The following is a 26,462-nucleotide window of genomic DNA, read 5'->3' on the forward strand; positions in this document are numbered from 1 at the left end:
CCTCAGGCAAGGACTACAGAGATACCAACATCACAAAACTCCTCATAATTAGCATTAATTGCTCCTTTGTTGACAGCACAGAAGATCTGCCAGGGATTGAATGAATGGTAGTTACTAAATTCATCTCTAGTGATGGCCCTTCAGCACATTACTAGGCTGGTGCAAAACATTCACATAGACTGTCAGTGCAAAATTTGGCTCATGGCTCTTTTAATTGACCTTTTTATGCAGCAGCTCCTCTTTAAAAAAAAAAAAAAAAAGTTAAACTAAGAAACCAAATGGTTCCTGTTTCAACAGTGAACAGAATGGATGGTCCTTACACGAAGACTCATCTGAACACTCCTGCAAGAAAGAATGTTCATACCTCTCTGAAGGTGGAGGATGTCAGAGGGATATGAACTTGAATAAACACCAAAAAGCTTGCAAATCAGACAGGTCCCCCTTCTTCCAAACTTCTTCATTGCAGTTTAATACAGTGCTGCCAAAGCACATGAGATACATGCTGAGCTGCATCTATAAGCTTCTGTGCACTATCTCCTGCATTTTAAACTTCAGCCTAAGTCTGTGGGAGTAAATTTCCATCCTGAGTCTTCATGGACTTTTGGCTACATGCCCTTATTGCCAAGGATAAATAAAACCTGACATCAATTACAGCATGCAGAAGGGCCAGCTCAGCCTCCAAAAAAACGTCAGCATATTGCCTATTTGTGATCTCTCTCTGCTTCCATTTGTGCTTGACTCCTCTGAATACTAAGCCACCTTAAAGAGGAAAAACTAAAGGGACATAACCACAGGTGCAATTACTCAACAAAAATTGTATTTACTTTTACATGATTTGATGCAGAAACAAGTGCCTCCAGTAACTTTTCATCCTCTTTTGGACACAAGTATGGATCAATCAGTCTATTAAATACTCAAAAATATCCATACAAGCCTGGCAGTTATGAAATGCCACAAAGACCTGACCAGAAATAGTGAGGGATAAAAAGAGTGGAGTTAGGAACTCTTTTCAGGTTTTACACAGCCTAAGTAATTTTACTTGACAGCCACTGATTTAAGAAGTTAGGTCATTCTGTAAAACATCAGGGAATACTCTAAGCAAAGGAGTCAGAGGAATTATTTACTATATTCATGTTTCCCCTGCCTGAACACATGGCTTGAGAGGTTCTCAGCAGAATTAGGCTAGAAAGGACAGGTGGCAAGACCATCTCCCCCTGCAAAAGTAAATCAAGACCTACATTTTTGTATCATGCTAAATGCAAAGCAGTTCCTGAAATTAAGGAAATGTAGCAAAAATCAACCCTGAAATATATGCCTTCCTAATACAGTCTGATCTGCAGTGGAAAGCTGACAGGCAAATCAGGCATCTTGTTCCAGATCTTATTCTAAGGCATAATACCAAACCTATCAAAAAGTGGAGCTGGCTAGCCCTAAAATCCTGCTCATTTTCTCCAAGAATTACCTAGAAAACCATGAATCAGAAATACAGCATGGAAAAGACTTGTGACTATTTTCACCAGGAAAATCTTTCATATACAATTTAACCCATTATTTGGTTATTTTTTCTTTCCCTCTGGCTCATTCCACCAGATATAATTAATTACACATTTTAGATTACTGAAAAGCACATTACAGCTACAAATGTCAGTGCCCTGCTATCAGATATCTCATACAGCCTCAAAAGAAGAAAAAATCAGAATCTACTCTGAAAAATTAATTAAGGAAGAGACTTTTGAAAAAACTGAGTTATCCAACAGGTCTGACAAATGTCTGTAAACTTTCAAAAAGCATGAATCAAGGAGGAAATAGTTTATAGCAGCAACTTGAATGCCAAGCCTGTCAACTGTCATCTTAATATAAATTACATACCTCCTTTGAGCCCTTCTGGACTAGAAATCATTAGTCAAACATGATTAATATGTAGTCAGTACTCAGAACAACTTTTTATATCTATATATACACATAAAGGTATAAATATATGCGTGCATGTATATATACACACATACACACTTTGCCATATAAAGGCAATACAATTTTAAAGATGCTCAGACAAGAGGGAGTCACCCAGTCACAAAAAAGAAAGGAAAAGAAATCAGTCAAAGCCATGTTTGATGCACGATTTTCATGCTGCTAAGGCTTGATGGCTTTTGTCAAAAGCAGGAAAGAAGTTTAAGCAAATGGGAGACATAAAAAGGAGAGTTCATCACAAGGAAAAAGAAAAGATAGGGAGCTCAAACCCTTCAACCAATTCCACAGACAGCCTGCAGAAACAGCTAATGGAGAGCTCCAAATATCTACAGACTAGGGCTACAACTTGGATGCAGCTAAGGAATGGTCTTACTAGCAAGTGGTTTTTAGACTTGTTTTTCTATTTGATACTTTTCCAGTTTTCTAATCACGAATGAAACCCTGTTTTGCTAGAATGAAGCCAGTTTTAAGGTTTCCCAGTGGTCTAAAAATACCTAGCAATTAAAATGAACTAAAGTGACTGTTAGGCACATGGCTGTCAAAGAGTGCCAGTCTGACTGGATTTGGAGAAATCCTTTGCAGTATCTCTAAATCAAGACAGATTTAAGCTTCTTGGACACCGGCAAAAAAAACCAAACAAAAACAAACAAACAAACAAACCAAAAAAACCAAACAAAAAAACCAAAACAAAAACAAAAACAAAACCAGAAAGAAAGGTCTCTGGGCTTAGAGAAGCTGGTGTCAAGCACCAGGGAAGGAGGGAGAAGTCCAAGCAACATGAACAGGTGGAGTAAACACAGCAGCATGAAAATCTTTATGCAAAAGAATGGTTGATATATAAGTATCAAAATTTCATTAAAGACAACAGCAGTATAAGAGCTACCTCTGAGATTTTCCCATTGCTGCTAGACTTAGTTATCACAAACACAGATTAATGGCAGAGGATTATCAAGTTCCTTACAAAGACAGTCAACAATTGCAAACCCAACTCATCACTAAACATTTTCTGCTACACAATTCTTGGATTTTTATATTACTCTTTCCATTGGACTTGGTTTCAATAATCAGTTTATATAAACCTCTGCGGACGTATCATCTGTATCTGCAACTGCTTCCTACGCATCCTTCCTGGTTACCAGATGGGACATTACACTTTTCTCCCTTCTCCACTCCCCAGACAGAAAGTTTTATTATGAGGGTAATACAAAGGAAAAGATGCTATTGCTTCCCAAAACTGACAAAAACATGATAAGAAAAGTTCTCCCTCCTTCCCACATAAACTTCAGCAGAACACCAACTTGCTGCTGTCTAGAACTTTTCCCAAGCAGCAGAAAAACTCCAGCTCCTTTCCTCCTAGCAGAGCACCAGTCTGCTACAAGGCAAGAACAACAACCTGTTATACCTCCTAGTCCATGGAGGAAAAGCTGTGGCAAGCTGCTGTGCTAACACGCAGCTTGTGTTTGCTACAGCTTCTTCTGCAGGTGTTTCCTGAGAGCTGCAAGAAAGGGCAGGAGTCACGCATGCTATCACACACTTATCTTCACATGCTGCCACCTACATGGAAATACTTGCAAGCCAATTATGTGTCATTTTGTATTGAACAGCAAGAGACCTTGCAAGCGGAACTGCTGCATTACACTGCTCATGTTCTGCTGGGTGTGTGCTGGCCCCAAGGACTTGTTCCCATTTGTCTTATTTTGTAACAGCGTAGCAGTGGAAATCTCAAAGGTACAGAGCAGAGGCATGAAGACCAAAGAGCAGCAAGTAACGTGGAAGAAAACTTTTCATTGAAGCATAAAGATTCACTCACTGGCCATGGACAGAGACCACATTTTTAAAAGCAAAACTAGTGCTGCCCAAAATCAGCAATGTGGAGTTGAAACAGCAGAACGGAAAATCCAGTCTCAAGCTCAATGTCATTTAAAGGTTTCCAAAAGAGTTTTTCTCAAGTTACTGTTACACAAAAGCTCCTGGAACAAAGTTATGAGCAGTTTTAAAACTCACTGTTTGCAGGAGATTTTTGAAAGCCATTAGATAAGGCAGTTGTCTTCTGTTTGTCCAGGAAATTCTACTTCAGTCAAGTTACAAGCTGTTTAAAAAAACCCAACCAACCAACAAAAAATCCCAAACCCAAACCCTCCTTCGCAGTATTTTCCTTTTTGCACTCATGCTACTTGAGAAATTTCTGTTTATGAATAAAATACAGCTTAAAAAAATGACACTGCACTACCAACAAAACAGCCACAGCTGAAAATGCTTGTTATCACCAGCCAAGAGCAAGGAAGGAAAAGGGAGGTTGATCAAAAAAATAATTCAAAACCCCATAATCATATTTCTCCTTGTGGTTTTGCAAGCTTTCTATAGGCACAGGCAAGGTACAGGGCCAGGTGCCCCCCAAAATACCTCTCAGAGAGGCAACAGCAGATCTCCTCCAATTATCCCCCTGTGCACTGCACACGACTGCAGTGCCCTGCCAAAAGCAACTTATCCTGGAGATGTCAGCTCTTTTTCTGGCTCCAAAGACCATGAAATGGGTGGGTTGCCCCTCTCAGTCTGCTGACCCACTTTGTGAACCTGCAGTTAACAGCCTGCCAGTAGCTATCAGCTCTCATATACAGCCCTTCACAGCACTACAGACAAGTGTAACAGCATCTGAAGACAACTAAGGATGCAATCTGCCTTACAAAATGAACATAATGGCAGCATTTATATAAATTATCTAAAAATTATATAAATATTTATAACAATATATAGAAAGATCAGAGAAAATTCAGAAGATCATCTAGCTCATTTCCCAACCTCACAGCTTACATTAACTCCCACATAGACCACAATGACTTTTTTTTTACTCCATGGATGATTCTGCTTTAAGGGTAAGGTTGGATCAGATGCCATCTTGAAGTCCATTTCATCCTGAATTCTCCTATGGTTTATAAAATGCTGATAACTACTTAGATAAGGAACGCATTATAATTTCACATTAAAACTACACTTTGTAAGCCCTTGTTAAAAGAACCAAGGAACTTTTAAACCTGGACTGAACGAAAATAAATGTCAGTATCTACTTCTTGAGATTTATTAAATCCAGCCATTCGCTCTCTCTTCTGGAGCACAAACACTCTGACAAATGCTACAATCACATCATCATATATTATTCTTTCCTCTGGGCTCTGAAATGCAGCCTGTGTCTGGAACAGGTGCACAAGGAAGGGGGACAGAAGCATACAAAGACTGGGTCTGGGAAAAGTCACATAAATGCTTTAAATCTAAAATGCTCAACACTGAATCCTAGAAAACATGTATCTGCACATACAGGAAGGTAATGCTAGAACACATAAACAAAGCCCAGCTGTGATCCACTAAATTAAGAAAAAGGCAGTGCATATGCAAATCTGCTGCACTCCTGTTGTATTTTTAGTGTAACACTGCTCCTTATGCACCCCACACTTCTATACTGAAAAACATCTGCTCCAGTATGACCTGCTGGGCACCACTATAGCATTTGCTCAGTGTTGTATGTCGAGTATCTTCACACTTCTGTCTCTAGACATTCAGACAAGTCAGTTATACCCCAGACAGTTAGCAGGATGCATTCCTTTGGTTTTCGTTCTTACCTTCTCTCCACTAGAGTAGAAGAAATAACGCAATCGGACAATGTTACAATGATCCAACTTTCTCATAATCTGGAGCTCTCTGTTCTGAAACAAGAGAAAAGCAAACAATTAGAAAAACTTTCTGTGGAAAAAGGTAAAGTACCATCATGAACACTTTAATATACAGATACAGAAGTTGACAAACCAAAGAAAAACAAACTTGGAAAGAGGCAACAGCTTTCACATGTTTACTAGTATTCATTGCAATTGCTTTATCATGGAGAACATTGCCAACTTTGAGTACATCTTCTAAAATAAACATCCACAAATCCATCACATAATCCAAGAATTACCTATTTGCATTATCGAAGGGTCAGTGGTAAAAGGCAAGAAGACATTAACTTTCCATTTTTATTTTCTGATCTTATAATAATACAGCATATCAACCAGAAGGATAGGAAGCCTATCCCCTTTGAATACTGTAAAAATAATGCAAACATTGTAAAATCAAACATAACATTTCCACCTACACGCCCATCCTCCTCTACAGTGCAAGAGAGGTTTGTAACAAAAGATCTTTTCCTCTACTATTCTTTTTGCAATACCAACAAAAAGCACCTGAAATTGATTAGGTAACTCAATTTCCACTTTTTTTCAAACGAGGTTAAACCAGGTTTAGACAGACAGAATAACAGCCTTATTTTCCCATTTTATATCAACCTGGAAAAGCTGTTAAAATAAAATCAGTTCATCACATGCATGATAAACTGGGGACTTTCCTGCAATATCAGTTATAAATGAGGCCTGAACAAATGAAGGATCTTACAGCCTGCCAAATAAAAACAAGTGAAGTTTTGAATTGCAGGTATGAATAAAAACAAGCAAGTAAAATTAGCACTGCTGAGTTTGTCACACTTCATTCCACAGCTGTTGCTACAATACTTTTTTCCTCTAGTCACATTTACACATCACTGGTTTTCCTTTCTCAATTAATATGCAATCTGCAGCTACAAAAATAGAAGGCATTCCACTTTTTACTTTGATCATGGGATTGCTAATCATACAAGCTAAACTAGCAAGAACCAATACACTAGACTAATTTCCCTGGCCTTAACTAGTATCATTAACTCTGGCCAAGTTCAGGAGTATTTGGGAGGAGAATTCTTTAGCCACCACACATTTTCACACTTAAATGCACAAAGCTAACACCCACTTTATATAGTGCTGCTGTCAAAACAATGATTTCAGATTCTGTGTTATTGGAGGGTCACGTACGGTGTCTGTCACTACAATTAATTGTCAAGGAACGCCACAAGAACCACCCAGAGCTTCTAATGTGAACATGGCTACAAACTCTGCTTTTAATTCCTCTAAGCCATGTAGCCTTAAAAAAAAGAGGTGCTAGATACGATGCAGTATCATTACTCCTATCAACCCTGCCACCCGCTGACTGAGAAAATACTTCAGTATTAGCCAGCTCTTTACAAACACGAGTGACATCTCATACAGTTACCAGTTAGCAATTACCCAGCCAGTAGCTAAGGAGAAAGCAAGTCCCTCCCTGAGCCTGCCCAGCCTCTGAACAGATTAAAAGCCTAAGACTGCTCAGTGCATACCAAGACAGGCCTATTTCTACACTGGAAGATGAAGAGAGAAAGTAAGAGAAAGCAAGGAGAGATCACTGAGGCTTTCATGTAGCTCCTGAGATCTTATGGAGTGAATCTGTGAAAAAGGAATACAGGCTTCACCACATAACCTCATCAATATGCCTCACATCTCACAGAGAAAAAGCATGTTCCTGGTAGGAACAGGAGCTCACATATACTCCACTTACTCATTCTTTATTAAATGCAGTGAAAAATAAATCAATTTTGGGAATCATGGCTGGGGTTCCTGTGCTGCATAGCACAATTCAAACTTCAGACCAACAGAATCTCATCCACTTGTCTTGTGCAAACCACTGCTGGCCCAGGGGTATCTCCCTGGACCTTACAACACGGGGAAGATTTCAACTAGTGAGTCAAAGCAGGGATGGCTCTAGATCCCACTGGTTTCAGAATCCCCTATTATGACAGAAAATTAATTTCTCCAGTTAGCTTTTATGGCACTTAAGAGTGTTACTATAGGACTAAATCTAACACTGCAGGTTCTAGCACCTCAACCAAATTCCACCAGCATTTCATAGCCCAACATATAGCAAGTAATTTCTTCTTCCCTTTCTCATACTGACTGTGAGATGGGAATAATACTTTTTATCTCATGGGTTTACTGGAAGAAACATGAATATGCTAAGCATTAATGTGCAAATATTATTTTGGCAATATCTCTACCAGCTTCTTAAAATACCCGTACATACTCTAAGTCAGGTTATCGCTTCGTATTCTTTAGATAGTGTGTACATGCTGATTGGATACACTGGAAAAAAGAAATCAGCAAAAGTTATTCTAATGCTAGGCTGAAGTTATATTTATACTCTGGTATCTCATCCTAGCGCAAGCACCGTCTCTGCCCACTGTGATGCCTTCCACTTTGATCCACCTCCTTCGGCTCTCATCCTGACCATCTGCTACAGCTGCACAAAGAGTGTTTCAAGAGGTGCTAATATCAGGGATAAGTCATAAACCAGTTACACAGTAACCTATATCTTGCATCCTGTGACTAGGCAGAAGGAAACATATCTAAACTGCAATCTTAGCCAAACAGTCACCTCAGCTATCTTAAAACCAAGCTGATTTCTAATCACCACTCCCTGGTGGAGTTAAAACCGGAAATACTTGAACAGTTGCAAAGCTCAAATTGGACATGGCAGGGAAACAGCTACTGATGTTCATGTTAAAGAATTAATTTTTTTTCAGATGAATACTTCCAAGTAGGCTCACTTTATCATACACTTCCCTGTATACCTCTTAAATAAATCACAACCTTTTCACATTATGATGTGGGCTATTAAATACCAGTGCAGAAATGCATGGAGAGGAAGGGGAAATATCAGATTATAACCAGAGAACCTTTAGTGAAATGAACAGTGACAGATGTCATGCACCAAGTGCAAGAGACAAAATGCATGTCTATAGATAATGCAAACTAAAATCATTTCAAAACATGCTGATGAGAAAGGCTGACAGGGCACGTTCAAACTACAGGGTGGGTGAAAACCTAAGGCTCATGCTTGTCCTTAACTCATCATTTTTGTCTTCCAAGAAACATGGATGCTAAGTCAAAAACTCTAAGACGAGGAAGTTATTGTAATTTCCTGTTCTCCCATCTGTTCGACATGAAGGAAAGGGTTTAGTTTTCCAACTAAATGAGTGCACCAGGCCTGGTAAGCACTGTAGAAAGCAATACCCTTCAGTGCCAGCCTTGCCACAAGAGAGGACCTAAGAGACATCTGATCCCACCAAAACGTGCTGCTGCAGCACATGTTCCTTTGAGGAGCCACAAACCAAAGGGACTATGAACGGATTACTCAGCAAATTTTCTGCAGTTCGATTTCTTCATCTAAAATAGATTTCTTTATCCAGAAGGCAAAGGCTGCTGATGCAGACTGCTTTATGATCAGCGCATTTAAGCCTTTCACTAACTACTGAAGCAAATCCCATGTGACAAAACCCTGTTCATCACTTATGAAAGTAACTTTCCTAGACCAGCCTGCCTCTTATCTGTTCATTATATTGAAGAAAACTGGTTGCTCATCAAGGTTGAAGATTTGGTTAAAGATTGCCAAGACATCAGATTTGTAACTTCAAAGCACAGCTAATAAAGTTCGTGCACAAAGATTCATGCCTTCTCTCCTAAGTTACAACCCCAATTCCTCAGAGCTGTGCTGCAGGTGACACCATACCACCAAAGCAAGGTCATTTCTGCCTCACCACTGTAATCTGCTATTACAGACTAGGATAACCATCACTCCCTGCCACACACACTCCCTTTCCTCCTCATACAGGGATTTCTAGAGCTAAATCAGTCTACATTCCTCACTCCTAGTCTGATTCTTTGCCTTCTCCCTGTCTCACACCCTCCCCATCCCCTTCTCCCTCCTCTCCTTACAGCAAGGGATAAAATGACTGGATCATCAGAGATGAGGCTTTATGGACTTGCAAGTTCCTGAACTGGACTAGAGCGAATCCAGGTGAAAGGTTTTGTACAGCTCATGTCAGCCTGATGTTGTTAATATACATCCAATGAAGTGGTGAAGTATCACCTGGATCCAGTTCAGAAGAGAATTCCTCAGTTTTCTTAGCTGAAGGGCATACTGGGTTTTAGTTTTTGTTTTTCTTTGGAAAAAGAAGAAAAACCTCTTTAAAGTCTTGGCAAGGTTCTTTGAGGATTATGTTCAGTGCAGATGAAATGGGAGAAATTAGGAATTTATATTTCTGCTTTGTGTCATACCAAGGACATGGCCTGGTTATTTTGAACAGATGAAATTATGTACATCTTGAACTTTCAGAGAAGAAACCTTTTAGATGGAAAGGCAGGATAACCTACCAGTCTAATTCAACAAGTACCTTCAGCATCAGACTTCTTGCTTAAATCAAGTAGGACCAGCAACTAAGGTTAATGCTTATTTTTGCACTTTTGGAAGTAATTGTTAATATTCTTGGTGTAGTACCTTCAAATGATGAAGCTCAATACCTTGCATTCTTCTATCAGATTGGAAAAACAGCACATGGAGTGTAATTGCATGAACTGTGGTATTACAGATGGATGGAAGCAGCACAGGTAGAGCCAAATTTCTCAGTATACACACATATTCCTACTCTTGTATATGTCATGGTTACTGTTTCCTCCTTTTCTCTGCTTCTACTTCTAATCTTCCCCATTCTACCACATTTCTTATCCTTCATAAAGGTGTTCCCACAGTGAACAGCAGGAAGAGAAAGCCATGGGCAAAGCTGGGGAAGAAACCAGTTTCCAGCAGGAGGCATGAAGACAGTGATGAAGCAGCAGGGCCCTGCTTCTACCACTTCTACACCCAGAATGACTTGTCACGTCCATTCACCTTCACCTGCTGCACTGCTGAGCCTGCCCCAAGAACAGGCTCAGGCCAAAACCTTGACAGATTCGAAGTATTTTTCATCCAGCAACAATAAAGCTCTTTATCCTGACCCTCTTCCACCACAAGAAGAAGGCTGGACTCCAAGCACAGGGCAGCAGGCACATGCTGACAGGGTTTTCAGTGTGATCCTAGCCAGCTACTCTCAATGCCTTGCAGAGACAGCTGATTGCACAACAGTGAAGCCATCCCTCCTAGACTAAGCTTTGCAAAACCTACCAAAACAAAAAGATTCGAGACCACAGAGGATGTCATTGAAATAGCACCTTGCAGGTTTACCAAGGGGTAGTGGGATCACAAACCCCAGCATACTTAGCATATTTTCACTAATATTGTTACTGAAGCTCCAATCCTAGCCTGTGTGGTTTGTCCTAAGCTTAGCAGGACAGTCTGCAAAATAAAAGGTGTACCACATCTTCTCTAAAAAGAAGTGGCCTGACCCATTCCTCCAAAGAAGGATGTAAAACACCATCAATCACAAAACTGCTTTTAACACTGTCTTGCTGTCAGCAAAAGTATTACAGAAACTACTCTTACAGAACTGACTTTCACAGATATATGATAGTTGAGGCATTTTATAGAATACAGGCCAATTCCTGCATCCATCTTGCCCCAAGATCTCACAAATATATTAGTGCTTGGAAGAAAAAGTAGTGCAAAAGGGCCTTAACTACAGAAGCCTTGGCTGGGAATCTGTCTGTTCTGGTCATCAATAGCTACCCACCCACGTTAAGTCCATTTTTTAGGCAAGCAATTTAAAGCAGAGATAAATGTCAACAGGGATCAGAGTTTTCTTCATTTACGTTTGAGGCGTGGATTCGGACAAAGCTCCAGTCTCCCTCTCCTGCCAGTCACAGCATATTTACAACACCAGCAGATCTAATTTGGGGTGGTCTCCATTTTTAGCACATCTGTTAGTCTCAAACTCACGCAATCATGACCTTTATTCCAAAAGCAGAGGACAGTACCAACAAATAAATACTATCTATTAATTATCTGCATCTATGACATACCAAGAGCTGTAATGCCACAACATCCACCACCCAGTTCCTGCTATTCCTTCGATTACTGTTAAATACTTGGAGCCCAACATAAGTCCACGTATCCTGTCCTGCTGCAACCTCTACCAATGTCTAACACATGCACGTGAACAGAAGCAGTTTTGAGGGCGAGCAATTGTAGAAACACTTAGAATTTATAATCCAAAAAGTCCCAGAAACACAGATCAAATACTAATTTATATATTGCTGACATTCTCAGATTCCCTAAGGAAAAAAAAAAAGAAACAAAACTAAAACAAAAAATGGTGACAGCCATCAGCAGTTTACAGTTCAAATATAGAATTGCTGCTTTAAATACTCTCACCCTCCACCCCTTCCTTATATCTCTTCCTGCTTGCCATTCACAGGAATCTCAATCCTCATACAAGGGAAAATCCAAAGGCTAAGTACCTATTCAACATGAGAATAATGAGTGTGTGTGCACTGTGCTACGCAAGGGGCATGAGCAGAGGAAGCTGCCAGGGGGTCCAAGATACAGAATGCTTGTGTATGCACTTCTGTGCAACTCGCTGCATTGTGGTTGCATCATGCTCTGTTTTACTACATAACCAGGCACCAAAGGCATCAAAGGCACCAAACCCAGCTATATTTTGCTACCAAGATCCACAACATTGCCACACTTTTCACTATTTTTCATTCTGTGAAAATGGGATAAGATCCTGAAGTGCCAAACGATGGAGACGCACAGCAAGGCTGCACCGCAAAGTGATCCTGATACGCTGGCCTGCAAACACCCAGAACGAGTCACAGGCACAAAATGCTCACGTCAGCTGTATTCTGTCCAAAATTTATTACTGAGCACAGCGACCTTCAGCCTTGGCATGGGTACAGAGCAGGGCAGAAAGTATCAGCTCTGAACGTGGCAGCAGCAGGCAGGACCTGCTTGAAGAAGCCAGTGGGCAGAGTGTGCTGGGCTGGAGCCAGGCCAGGGCAAGCTGAAGGCGCAGGGTTCAGGCAAGTGTAGGTGGGGCCACCAGCGCACTCCCAACCTGCAAACCCGTGATTTATTAACAGCTCAACTGAAATTAAAGAGCAGGCAGGGGCCGCAGGAGTCAAAAATATGCTTTAAACTAAAGTTCTAGAATAACAAGTGAAACAAAAAGTCACACAGCTACCACAAAGGTGGGCTAGATTTCATTAGCCCCTTCAAAACTAGACAGATTTGAACCACAACCATTCAGTAATGAGTGAGCTGACAGGCATACTGGATGAAAATCTAACAAGGTGTGTGAGGTACTAACACACACCTTGTTTTCACCCTGTTAGCTCCTTTGATTCTATTACTGCTTCCAATAAACTCAGGCATTACATCCCTTCTCATGAAGAGACCACGTGCTCTCCAGTTCCTAACTCTTCCCCTAGGCAGTCAGAAATGGCAAGTGCCATATTATGTCATCTCCAGGCTGCTCTCTCCAATGCAGAACACAGTCCTTAAGAAGAAAACTTTATCTTCATATAGCTATTACACATAGTTTCCTATTACTGGAAACAGAAATGCCTTATTTGTGTTCTTAAGAGATAAAACAAGCCTTGATCTCTCCAGGGAGAACAGAAGAAAAAAATCTTTTCTTTCATTCCCTTCCTGTATCTCGGCAGTTAATTGAACACTGGAAGACAAATTCATTAGCTCACTGTTGCCTCTTTGAATGGTAGTGGAGTTTAAGAGCATCTCAGACTTAATATAATCTCTAAATTTCTTCCAGCTTTGGGAGCTTGAGACTAAACTTAGAAGACAAACTGATTTCCAGCATCACATCACTTCTAGACTACAGCCTGAAATTTACTACATCATTTTTAAGTGGTTGTTTCAAATACTGTGACCAGATGAACAGCCTGGTTTTACACTTCCATTCTACAGCATCTACTTGTGCTCTGCCGGCAGCAAGTCCAGATGCAGGAGGGATTGCAGCACACCCAAGATAAAAGTTAGAAAAACAGAACTAAGTCTGAAAGTCAGAGATTGTTCAAGTACTTTATAAGATTGAAATAAAATGCAGAAGAATAATTGAAAGGAAATAATTTTGTAAAAGGCAGGCCTATGCTTTCAGAGATAACAGTAGCCATTCTTTTTCAGTGGAAGCACTGAGGATCTCTGTTAAAAAACTCTTACAGTAAAAATCCCTTTCCTTTCATAGAAATAGCAGTCAGATTTTTCCTCATATTTTGATTTTTCACTCTTCAACTAAGAAGAAAGTATAAAAATGCCTGTGACATCATCAGTCCTCAGGGAGTCTGCAACATCCACAGAACCTTACACCTGCAATCATAACCAGAACAGGTTGCAATTAATCTATTAATCAAATAAGTTCCAATCTCCCACAGGCATAAGACATTTTCTGGGTTGCTAATCACTACATTATTAAACATTAATGAAATGTTTTATTACTCTTGGCCCGCTCTTCTTACACATGATGTAGCAGATGCTTCATGCAAACAGATTCCAACGGACATGCAAAACAAACGTAATTTCTCCTCACCCTCCAAAAATATATTTCTGTATTTATTTATTTAGGGTACAGGTAAGTGCTGCTCCCAATATTTATTTTTCCCTTGTCTCAGGCATATTGCTACATTACATGAAAATGCCTGATGTTATAAGTCATGAGAGGCTTTTATTTCAATCCTAATTACTCCCTCAGACCTGAGAGACAACGTTCAAACTAGAAGACACAAAAAAGGGAAACAGCAGGTGAAGACTGAGCAGGGAGCAAAGGGAGAGTGGAACTGGCAAGTGGAACTAGCCTGCAGATGATTATTTGCCAAACAGAATAAATTTTCAAGAAGTACAATTTCTTAATAATGAGCTCCCAGATAACTAAGCTTTTAAAGGGTTAACCATTCCCTGCTGAATTCGGAGGGAAGTTGGGTAGCTCCTCCTCTGGGGCTGGGGGAATGGGAGAGGAAATTGGTTCAACTCCAGCAGTGAAGTTAAAATTGGAACTTACACTCTTTACCTTATGCACATATACAAAAATCTGTTCTCCCCAAATTCATGTTTGGTTCTCCACCCCCTGGTTTGGTAAGTTTGTCACAAGCAGATAACAAAATTTATTAGCTACTGCTGTAACTAAAAAAACAACCACGTGAATATCAGGTATAAGATAAACCTAAAATAATAAATACTCTACTAAATCTCAGATGATAGCCACACATATAAGAATGTTTCAACACTCCTTCATAGTTTTACATATAATAACAAGTCAAGCTTCCCCAAATACATATCTTCATATTAAAAGGCAGCAGCACATTCTTCCCAGAGCTGCAGAATAATTTCACCAGTTGACCTTTGCTAGATACAAACAACCTATCATACACTTGGAAAAGGAAAGCCAGCTATGTCAAAGTACAAATTCACTATAAGCTGTTGAAGAATTAGTGTTCCAAGCTGGATAAAACAGGTTATCAGACTTCTTGCTTGAGGGGTTTTTTCCTTAGTCAGCATTAGCGCTTTCAAACGTTGTCCCATTTTTCAAGAAATAATCATTTCCTTTGGCAAAAGGGTGTCACAGCACTAAAATGAAAAGATTAGGAAATCTTCACATTTACTTCTAGCCTAACTTGCCCCAAAAGAAAAAGTACAGAGAAAAACAAGTTTTAGTAACTATTTGCATAACGAGGCATGTTTTTCAATAACAAATTTAAAAGCAGAGACACAGCACTATGATTAGCTTCACAATTTAGTCACATTAAAAAGGAATAGAGATCTCCCAAAAAAAGAAAGGTGCAGAAAGAAATGATTTCACATGTCAGGTGAGCACCATGAATTTAAAGTGGCACACTTTAAGCAGATTTCAAAAGGCTACACTACTACTTCATGGGCTTCCAGTTTCAGAGTTTCCCAAGCACCAGGTCCAGCTGGACCAACACAGGGCGGGGACAACCTAACTACCACGAAGCCCAGTCCTTCTTCGCCCAGTAAGTGCAAAAATCACAGAATCACAGAATGGTTTGGGTCAGAAGGGACCTTTGAGATCATCTAGGTCCAACCTCTCTGCCATGGGCAGGGACATCTCCCACTAGACCAGATTGCACAGAGCCCCATCCAATCCAGACTTGAACATTTCCAGGAATGAGGCATCCACAGTTTCTCTGGGCAGCCCGTTGCAATGTCTGACCACTTGCACAAGGAAGAATTTTTTCTTAACATCTCATCTAAACCTACCCTCTTTCAGCTTAAATCCAGTCCCCCTTGTCCTATCACTACATGCCCTTGTAAAAAGTCCCTCTCCATATCTATTGTAACTTCCTTTAGGTGCTGGTAGGCTGCTCTAGGGTCTCCCTGGAGCCTTCTCTTTTCCAGGCTGAACAGCCACAACTCTCTCAGCCTGTTTTCATAGGAGAGCTGCTCCAGGTAGCTTTGGGAGCATCCTGGCTTCCACGTTGCTTCCAGACTAAAATGAGAATTTGCACATAACTCTGTAGCAAGTAAATGGAAGAGAACGGCTAAAAACGAGGGACTGAGGGAACAAAGACGACTTGGTCAGGCCAATCATGTTGGCATCACATCATCCAAAGGCTGGTCAGCAGCCATCACCAGATGCTTCCAAAGAAGTTGCTAGTCATCTGGGACCCTAAAACCTGAAGACACGGAAATTTAACCTCTCTTTACTGAACTTGTAAGTTGTTTCCAAAAATGCAATTGTAGAAGAGGCTCAATGCAAGTCAATCACAAATTATGTCAGAAATTGTTTCCTACACCACCTACCACCTTTTTGATGGACTATGCATTCTTTTGTGTTTAACATACAGTGCTACAGAGGATTCTCATAAATTAATTCATTAAAACATCTACTGTTAATAATAACGCAAGATGCAAAACCTTCACTGACCTTGCCATATACTTCCCACTGCAAGATCTTATTTTCATTATTTAAGAAGCTCTCCCACTACACACATCATGCAGAACAGACATGCTGTCGGAGATGACCTGGAGTTGAGTCATGATCCTGCCCCTCTACTCAGTTTCACTGAGTTCTGGAGTTCTGGGATCCTCAGTCCAAGAGAGACGTGGAGCTCCTGGAGTAGGTTCAGCAAAGCACAACAAAAATGATGAAGGTACTGGAGCATCTCACTTATGAGGAATGGCTGAGGGAGCTGGGCCTGTTCAGCCTCGAGAAGAGATGACTAAGAGGGGATCTCATCAATGTCTGTGAGTAGCTGAAGGGAGGGTGTCAAGAGGATGGAGCCAGGCTTTTCTTGGTGGTGCAGAACAATCGGACAAGAGGCAATGGGTAGAAATGGATGGACAGGAAGTTCCACCTGAACACGAGGGAAGAACTTCTTTACTGTGCAGTTAACCATGCACTGGAACACATTGACCAGAGAGGTTGTGGAGTCTCCCTCACAGGAGATATTAAAGAACCATTTGGAAGCAATCCTGGGGCATGTGCTCTGGGATGACAACTGCTTGAGCAGGGAGGCTGGAACAGATGACCCCCTGTGGTCCCTTACAACCTCGCCCATTTTGTGATTCTGTGAATTAATTTCCTTGCCCCACTTTCACCTAACCAGTGAAAATGTCTTTTCCACATTTTGTTGAAATCAAACTCTATACAAAGGGTGCTGAGACCGTTTTGCATTCACAATCCCAACACGATGAAATAATGAAGATTATCGCCTGCTGAGGATGTGGTACTGCCTGCCTTGCTTATGTAAGCAAGACAGTATCACTCCCTACACATCCTGCACAAAAGGTTAGGTTAAGACAAGAGTCACCGTATCTTGTGCTCACTGTACACTTACACTCAGGACAATTCAAATAAATTTTAAAGGCGTATCAGTTAAAACTTTCTACATTGTTTAGTTGGACAGCTGAATTTAGAAAGGTCTCAGACACATTTATTCCTCTTTGAAAGTTCCTTATCTACTCAAGTCAGCTACAGCATTATCACCCACAAGCAGATCCATGCAGACAAGCCAGTAGGACAGTATTACCACAGCTCAGTGCTCCACCAGACTTTCTACTACCACCTGCACACAACAGCATTGTGCTTTTGGACTGGGTACAGGCTGTTCCCACTAGCAAGGAAGACTCTTTCCAAGAGATACTCATCAGGTTAAATCCAAACAAGAGTCCTTGCACTGTTTATCCTTCCTGCTAATTGATGGCCTTCATGTTGCCACAGAAATTGTTCAATGAATACACTGACTCTGTTACGCCTCCAACACCCCAGGCAACCCTCAACATGCCCTAGTTTTCCTATGTCTCATACTACTTTCTTGTCCTACTAGATCTGTTAGCCCTGCGTGAAAGCAGATAACCTTTATGCCTGTTATGCAGTTACAGAAACAGTCATTGCCTACCAGGAAATACAGCATACTATCTGCAAACCATGTCCTTTCTTGCCCTTATGTTGACTTAATTAAAAAAAAAAAAAAAGAAAGAAAGAAAGAAAGAAAAAGATAGCACCAAGTTCTTGACTATTTGCTGTGGCTCTCCAAATGCTGATTCCAATCAACCTGCTGTGGTTTCCTGCACACTGGGAAAGAACATTTCCATTTCGTATGTTCTCATACTGCTGCTTTTGCAGATATCTACATGACAAGTAGATAGTGTTAATAAATCCAGCATAATTAGGGGAGCCTCAGGTCTCACAGACAGGCAACTCTAGTACAGGTTACTGTGATGTTGCACTAACAAAAGAATCTAACCTAGCAAGAATATAGAACCACTTTTCAAAAAACTACAGAGCTTCTAATACCATTGCCTCAACTAAAGATTATTACCTGTTGTTGTAAGCTGTTACCACCTTCTAATTTAATAACTCAGAATTGCTCACTATTTATAGTTTGTTCAGCAGAGCACTACAAAGAAAAAAAGTATTATCCTCATTTTTAAGAATTCTTCAGAAATTTGTGCTCACCTTAATTCTCCTGCTCTACATCCTGTTACTCCTGCCAGACTTCATCTGAAATGTGCTTACAAAGTTGCTCAGCATCAGAAAACAAAGCAAGTCCATCCACATAAGACACTAAGCTGAATCTTCGCAATGTTCCCTAGCCCATACACTACATTTTGGAGTAGCAAACTGCTATGACCTCATTTCCACACCTGCACACTTACTACTAATTCCCATGTTATCAGCAACACATCTTTTTAAAGGTTCCTCTATTATTTAACACCAAGCCTGAATTTTCCACTAAAGTGCCCACAGACAATGTCCACATCTACTACGGAGTTTTACTCGAAAAAGGAAAAAAGTGAAAGAAAGGAAAAAACCCTCTTCTGTCCACTTGCAGCAAGAGCAATGCAACTGGTGGACAGCACAGTAAGTAGTATTCATGTCTCACCGTAACACCCAGATAAGTTGCAATGTCCCATTTCAGGGACTAAGTAGCCTGCAACAAATTATTTCATTTATAATCAGTCAACATGCTTATACTGTTAAACTCATCTGGTATAAATGAGATGCCTGTTTTCAAGCCCAAAAAACCTGGTACAACCTTTATGACTCATGTGCCTGCTGAGATTAAAGTAAGATGAATGCAAAAGGGCCTGTAAACTCAGTCTGATAAGCAGATCCTTGGACAATCTCTGAATGAAGAAAAAGAAGAGAATGAATCTTTAAAAGACATCAAGTTACATATTCTGTCTTCACCACTTGATAAAGCTTAGGGGGGGGGGGAAACAAGGAGCTTTTTGTGACAGGGTGCTTTTTGAGTGTTAAAAAAAATTGAAATTAGATCCAGCTGTTGTTTTCCACATGCATTGTTGTGCTTCAGTGATTCAGACTGGATGTTTGTATTTTGACTAGTTAGCTCAGGACCTAAGCAGTCTAATCACCATGGCCGGGCTTTCAAAGGAACGGCACAAATGAAGATGTGAAATGAGCACCTTTGTTTGGCCTGGAACAATTAGACCTGGCTTCAAATCTTAGAAGAACTAGAGAATATAGATGTCTGTAGTCTGCTTATTTGCATCATGACACATATAAGAGCCTCCATTACTCATCTCTGTTCACTGTACTAGGCACCACATAAACAAAAACCCACCCTGAAGAAAGCAGACTGCCTTCTCCTTAGTTAAAGTCTGTAACATATATTTAAAAATATGATAAACATCACACCTCACATCTCACCTTAAAGAAGAGTGAATCCCTTCTTTGCTGGCCAAAAAAACATTATAAATGCATGACGACCACTTCTTTGACATCACTCATTGTATTTCAAAATAAGTATCAACATCGTGCCAAAGCATCAAGGACTGCTATTAGCCTTTCCTTAATAGAGTAAGTTTCTCATTACCTTTCCAGAAATATTTCTTATTCTTGGTTATTACATGATACAACTCTTACAAAACCACTCAAAAATCAGATTCAGTTTTATTTCCTGCAGTAGATTATACAGGAGAGTCCAGGTCATCCAACAAAACCTCAGTTTACATTATCCTTTAAATTTAATCTTCCAGTGTTGCAAATGTGCCATATTTCACTGCATAATGCAGACAGAAAATGTGATTGGAAAAAACAAAGTGGAAGAGAAAGCCAAAACAAGCTTTCCTCAAAAACATGCAAGGTAAAAGTAGTAAAAAAGTAATTCCGTGTACTGTGTAGGCTGAAAATAATTCTGTTGGTCACAAACATCTCACCTTCTCAGTCATCAGGGATCAGGAAGTATCCAAGTCACATGAAAAAATTGGCAGCATTACTAATGCTAGAATATGCCCAACAATCTGAACTGCCTCTGTACTTCAGATGCTTGACAAAATATTTAGAAGAGCTTCCTTTTATTATTTTCCCATGTCTTGGTACTACTTTTCCAAGAAGCAATGAGTGGTGCAAATATTGCCGTTAGCAGCAAAGAAAACAATCATCCATTACATGGCTCTCAAAGTTTTGAATACTTTCCAGAAGGAGCACACCACATGGTTATAAAATGTCAGGTCTACTCAAGAAAACAACTGGAAAACAAAAATTATTCCCATTTTCACATTTACTTAAACCTTTGTCATTTTGTTTGTTGACTTTGAGTTACTCCTCTTCAAGAAAGGGTCACAAATTTAAAAAAAAACGGCTCAAATGCAAGGTTTTAAACAAAGCCAGAAGAGCTGACCTACAGCACAGTGCACAGCTGTCTTGGTGACACATAAATGGAAAGATCTGTCCCTCTTCTTTGCTTCAGGAAGCCTCTGAGCAGCAGGTGGATCTCTTCTGTCCTTTCTATGACAAGCATTTTATGGGTTATCCCTTCTTTTCCCTCAAGTGTGTAATAGCTGTCACAGCAGAATATTTGAATAACAAATACTGAGTTCAAAAAGGACACAGAGTTTGCCGCTGCCTGATTTAGCAGCCATCCATTTTAAAGACAAAAAACCCCTGTGTTCCCTGGAAAAAACTGAAGACAAATTATTTAATAATATATTCAAATCATGCTCCAAGACTGGAATGTTGCACCAAGGATAATGTAACCAAGTAAGACATCAGTAAGCAAGTGAGAGCCACAGGTAGGTAATGTTGCTAGATGTAAAAACTGTTTATGCTAAATCTTCTTAGCCTGGCAATCTCATGCTGTGGGACTTCCAAAAGAGAATACATAATGGTACAACAAAGAGCCTTGAAGTATCTGCATGCACCAAACATCCAAGTAGTCTCAAAAGCACCCTTTTTATCCCATCAAGCTAATCTTCTATTTATACTCTACACAATACTCTTCTCCCTAACTAGGAGGCAGGTGTGGAAGGTTCCTCCTGAGACACCGTATTTCCACCCAACACCCGATTTAATACCCAAGCTCTCTACCACAGCAGCACTGCCAAGCTCTCAAGAGCATTAAACATACCTGCTCTCTGCCTGATCATCTCAGCTACTACTGCAAGATGAAAAAAAATAAAACTAGCTTAGAATTTATGTACAGCCTCATGCACAGTGGACCACTAAATCCCTGAGCTTCAGAAGGACTTCAGGAATTTTACTGTGACTTTTTAAATGACCAAGTTCAGGCTCCATTCACAAAACAAAGACTGCCCTTGATTCTCCACTTGCACCGGTTGCCCACTTAAAAAGTTCACTCCATTGCCACACGAAGAGTGTCAGCCATTAAATATTTTATTTTTAGATAAGAATGAGAAAACCCAAATCTGTTCCACCAGCCTGTAATCTGCCAGTCTCAGAGATGCAAAGATATAGTCTCCATGGTTGTGATCCTGAACGGCTACCAAAGATCTCTCCACAAAACACTACAAAACGAAGAACATTAATTTTTACCTTTTTTACACAGACCTACAAATCCATGCCATAATCAAAGCTCCCTCTATGTGGCAGGTGTGACCCAGATGTAAAACTGATTTTAGAAACATAAAACAAAGAGGTTATCCCTACAGCATGCAGGGTTACTGTTTTTCTATGCCAGTCCTTCTCAGGCACTTAGAGGCAGCAACGTTAAAAAGTCAAAGGAAACGAAATTATCTTTCAAAATGGAACTTAATTTGACCACAATCAGGAATTCTGCAACATTCAAGTACACTCTCACAGTTATAATATGCTGTCAGTATGTGGCAGAGTTACAGCTATTTATGTGCTTTAAACTATGCATTTCCATACCTCAATGGGCTTGGAATTCTTTTAACTCTCCACTCTGAATGTCATTATTTCAGAATAGCATCCATTTAACCTGTGTCTCTCAAAACAGTCTCCAGCTAATTTAGGAATGTATATATATAGAATATATATTTCATACATTGTATAAAAATATATGTATTTTAAGAAAAGCAGACATATGAACTCACTTATTTTAGAAGACCTGAGAGACAACAGGAAATAAACCAAAGCATTATTGCATCAGCTGTATGAGTTTTCTGGACTAGTGGGGCAAAAGACTTTTTACAAATGTAATGTATCTTCTGGTTCTTTCTGTTGGTCAGTAAATTCACACAGGACAGATAGGTTTAATTTTAGTCTCAAGTTATACACTAGCAGAGAGCAAGAAGAGAGAAAACTGACAAAACAGGTATCTTGTTTTCAAGTCCCATCTTTGGTCCTAATCCAGGGAGTACTACAGAAAAACTCATGGAAATAGAAAAGCTCAAAATCCAATGTAAATGCACCACTTAAACTGTGGCATGGATCTATAAAAAGGCCTCACGCAAATATCCATGGGGTAGGGCAAAAAAGCCCTCAAGAGCTCTTATGACTCCTCCCATTTCAAAGGACACATTCCTAGGGCCTATTTCCCTACTAACATGTGGGTTTCCCCATGGCAACATGTGGAAACACATTTCTACATGCACACAAAGCCAAATCTGCAGATGAAGAGCACTTCCTCCTCTTTCCTAGGCCAACTGCAGCTGGATGACGCTGCATTCCCTGGACATTAATTATCAGTCCAAACTCCCCAGCTAAAAAAGAGAAAACTGAAATCAATGCTCATAGTACAAACTCCATTTCATCTCATGTGCCAAAGTGAAGACCTTTTTGGCACTAACAGCTATTATGCATCCAATTCAGTTGTCAGATCTGAAAACATCTGCAGGAGCAGCCGTAACTACAAATAATTTCATTATACAGACTTTAAAATAATACAAAGTTAGAAAGATGCTTCTTAGAGTTCTTAGATCTCTTCTAGGCCACTGAAATACGTCCAGGGAGGTTTCAGCTGATACAATGAACAGTACACGGCTTTCTTCAAAGACTGTCAAAAGCAAGGGGAAACAGATTTTTTTATCCATTAGGACAATTTGAGAAAATTGGAAAATGGAATGAAATACAAGGTTGTGAGTGAGAATTCAGATCTCTATCCAGCCCTTTTGGTTGCTACCAAGAGACAGGCACTGCAACTGCAATTACAGCCAAATGACAGAATTGGCTCCAATAAGCTTCCAGGAGACAGCCAGATCAAGTACTGCTGTAAGAAAAGCTATTATCTCGGTAAATGTCTCGATAATCTGGTTAAACTAAGTTGGACCAGAGCTACAAATCCGGCCTCTACACAAGAGTTAAAGAATAGATTAGAAAAAACCTCTCTGAAACCAAACATAGTCCTCCAGCTGTTTAGAAGATGGAAAAACAACCTGAACACATGCCCAGGCATTGCCCACTCTGGAAATCTTATCTGATAGTCTCAGTCTTCAAGAGCAACTGTATCCCCTTAGATGAGGACAGCTAGGAGTAGAAGGACAGTTTTGATCATGCTCCATTATCTTTTTACTGCTGGTTTTACAAATGTTCGTAATATTTGCTGAAGTCACTGAAAAATATTTTCAGCCTGCCATGCCCACTTGTGATACAAACACACACCATCTCATTAGTCAGAAGACAGAGCTATTGTTCTGGATGCTCTTTCTAGCTATTTAACAATAAAATTAAGGCATCCTTTAGAGAGTAACACCTCCATGATAGTCTTATGAACAGTGATTCACAATTCCTCAAAGGAGCTACGATGTGCAAGTCCTAAAAGACTTAAAAGAAAGGTGCTTAAATGTTATTAATTCTCATCACCATGTTTTTCCTTTGTGACTTTTTACCTCACGACTGCTTTCAACTCAACAGAGATAGGGTAAATAAAGGCATCCTTTTGAGAGAAGGCCTTAGAGGATGATGTTTGAATATTCAATGATCCTTAGATGGAGATATGAGAGAACTCAGCTAGTTCACACACAAATTAAAAAAGGAAGTTCAGTCCTTAGTTCAGAGGAAACCTGTGCAAATAACAAGAGGTCACAGTGAAAGATAATCATGAATACATCAGAGCAAATCCAACCTCTACATTGTATTCAAGACTTTAAACACTGACTTAGGATGAAGACAGTGTTCATTCTGAACCTCTGTGATAACTTTCAATTCCCTTCTAGAAAGGAGTGAAGTAGGAGGGAAAAGGAGGACCAGGAGTGACCTTATTGCTCTCTACAACTACCTGAAAGGAGTTTGTAGTAAAGTGGGAGTGGGGTTGGTCTCTTCTCCCAGGCAACCAGCAACAGGATGAGAGGACACAGTCTCAAGCTGAACCAGGGAGGTTTAGGCTGGCCATCAGGAGGAATTTCTTCATGGAATGCTTATTAATCTTTGGAATGGACTACCCAGGGAAGTGGTGGAGTCACCATCCCTGGAGGTGTACAAGAAACAACTGGATGTGATACTTAGTGCTGTGGTCTAGTTGACAAGGTGATCATCAGTTAAAGGCTGGAATCAATCTTGGAGGTCTTTTCTGTGACTTCAATGTCCACTTGTGTGCTTGAAAGAAAGGGTCCACAACTCAGGCACATAGAAAGGAAGCCCAGACTTCTATGAGATATTCCGCAGTAACAATGGCTTCTCTCAACTGTACATTTAACATTCTGATGAGGAAGCTACAATACATAGAAGTAGGAGTCTGGAAGATGGATTTGCTAAAACATTAAAAGGCAAGGTGATACACACATCCTGTCTGAAGCCAGCAAAGTGAAACCAAACCTTCACAGAAGAGACAGTGATACCACTTCCCTTAAATCTTTACATCGGGGTTCCCCAGCTTCTAGATATGTGACTACCCATATATGACTACCCATAACCCAAGCTTACAAACTGCAAAATAGAACTTGTTTTAACTCTTCTTTCAGCCAGGTTACCCTAGTAACCTGAGAACATCCCTCCTCAAAACAGCTCAGATACACCAACAGTGGCCTTAACAGACTGAAGCCCCCTGAAAACTGAGCCTTTTTTTCCAGTATAATGGTACTATCTGTTGTATCTTAACTGGCCGTGGATAACCAAGAGCTAAGAAACAAGAGGGAAGGAAGTCAGCAAAAGTGGAACTAATTCAAACCAATTTGAAGTCAGATTCTCATGGTGGTCTGTAAACCACTGACATTCTGAGAGCAAAAGATACAAATCATTGATCAACAGGTTCACTTTTTCATGTGCATGTTTACAGAATTACACCTTCAACCACAAGCAGAGACACAAAAACTATTAAGAAAAAAACAGGGTCAACTCTAGATTTCTGAATGCTTTAAACAGAGAAGTCTCTTGAAAAGTTAACAGAACTTAAAAACCTAAACACCTAGTCATTTTTCAATGGGAATTCTTCCTTGTGGTTTTACATTTTTCATGGGAGCTGCTATGATCAAAGTTTCTGTAAATAAGACAACACCAACAGCGGATATAGGCTACTTTGAAAAGGATCTTTTTATACTTAGCAGCTTGATATATCTGAAGCAGGAACTGAAGGAAAGCTGTTGCTTTCAGAAGCATTTCAAACAGCTCACAAAAGTACACACACCAACAGAGAAAGAAACAAACCAGAACCTCAACACAAGACTTATTTTTTCCATCCTGCTGCTTTAATGGGCTTTAAGGCTCAAATTAGCACTAAGACTTTACATTTAGGAAAAAAACAAACCAACAAACCGAAACAAAGGAACAATAAATATGCAAATAGTTACAACACCTATTCCTTCTATAACTAAAAATAGGAAAGAGCACTGCCTACTATTCAGTGGCCTCAGCTTTACCAATGCAGTGCTTCACGTTTATGGACCATGAAGGCCCTGGTCTGACATCCTCTCACACTCCAGAAGATTTGCCTGTTTAAATAATTCAGGCAACTAAGCCAAGGGCACACACGGCTGGATGGCTAAACCAAGGCAGTCCCTGAATGATTTGACAGACTGAATGGCATGAATGGCTCCCATTACGGAATTTGGCTTTCTCTTGCTGCACACTTCATGTCTGTGTGAGCCATTAACAAGAAATGTGATGCCCAATCTAGACTGTTTGAAAAAGTGCAGGAAGAGTAGAAACTCTCCTCATCATTTAGATTTCAACAGCCCAGTGCTAAAAGCAGAAACATCAAGTACTTCAATTCAGATATGAAAAA

The 26,462-nt window shown here is 40.0% G+C and overlaps 1 protein-coding gene across 2 annotated transcripts in view; it reads right to left on the reverse strand.

The window, feature by feature from the left end:
• The window catches only part of GSK3B (glycogen synthase kinase 3 beta), a 146,746-nt gene that overhangs the window by 61,106 nt on the left and 59,178 nt on the right, over nucleotides 1-26,462 (reverse strand). For both annotated transcript variants that reach the window (XR_011152026.1, XM_069021108.1), the window contains exon 3: nucleotides 5,583-5,666. Coding sequence is in view for 1 of the 2 variants with exons in the window: in XM_069021108.1 (XP_068877209.1) it covers nucleotides 5,583-5,666 (84 nt within the window). In the remaining variant the exon portion in view is untranslated. The remainder of the gene's footprint in view (nucleotides 1-5,582; nucleotides 5,667-26,462) is intronic.

The sequence above is a fragment of the Aphelocoma coerulescens genome, chromosome 1 (assembly GCF_041296385.1).
Source record: "Aphelocoma coerulescens isolate FSJ_1873_10779 chromosome 1, UR_Acoe_1.0, whole genome shotgun sequence".
Classification (NCBI taxonomy): Eukaryota; Metazoa; Chordata; class Aves; order Passeriformes; family Corvidae; genus Aphelocoma; species Aphelocoma coerulescens.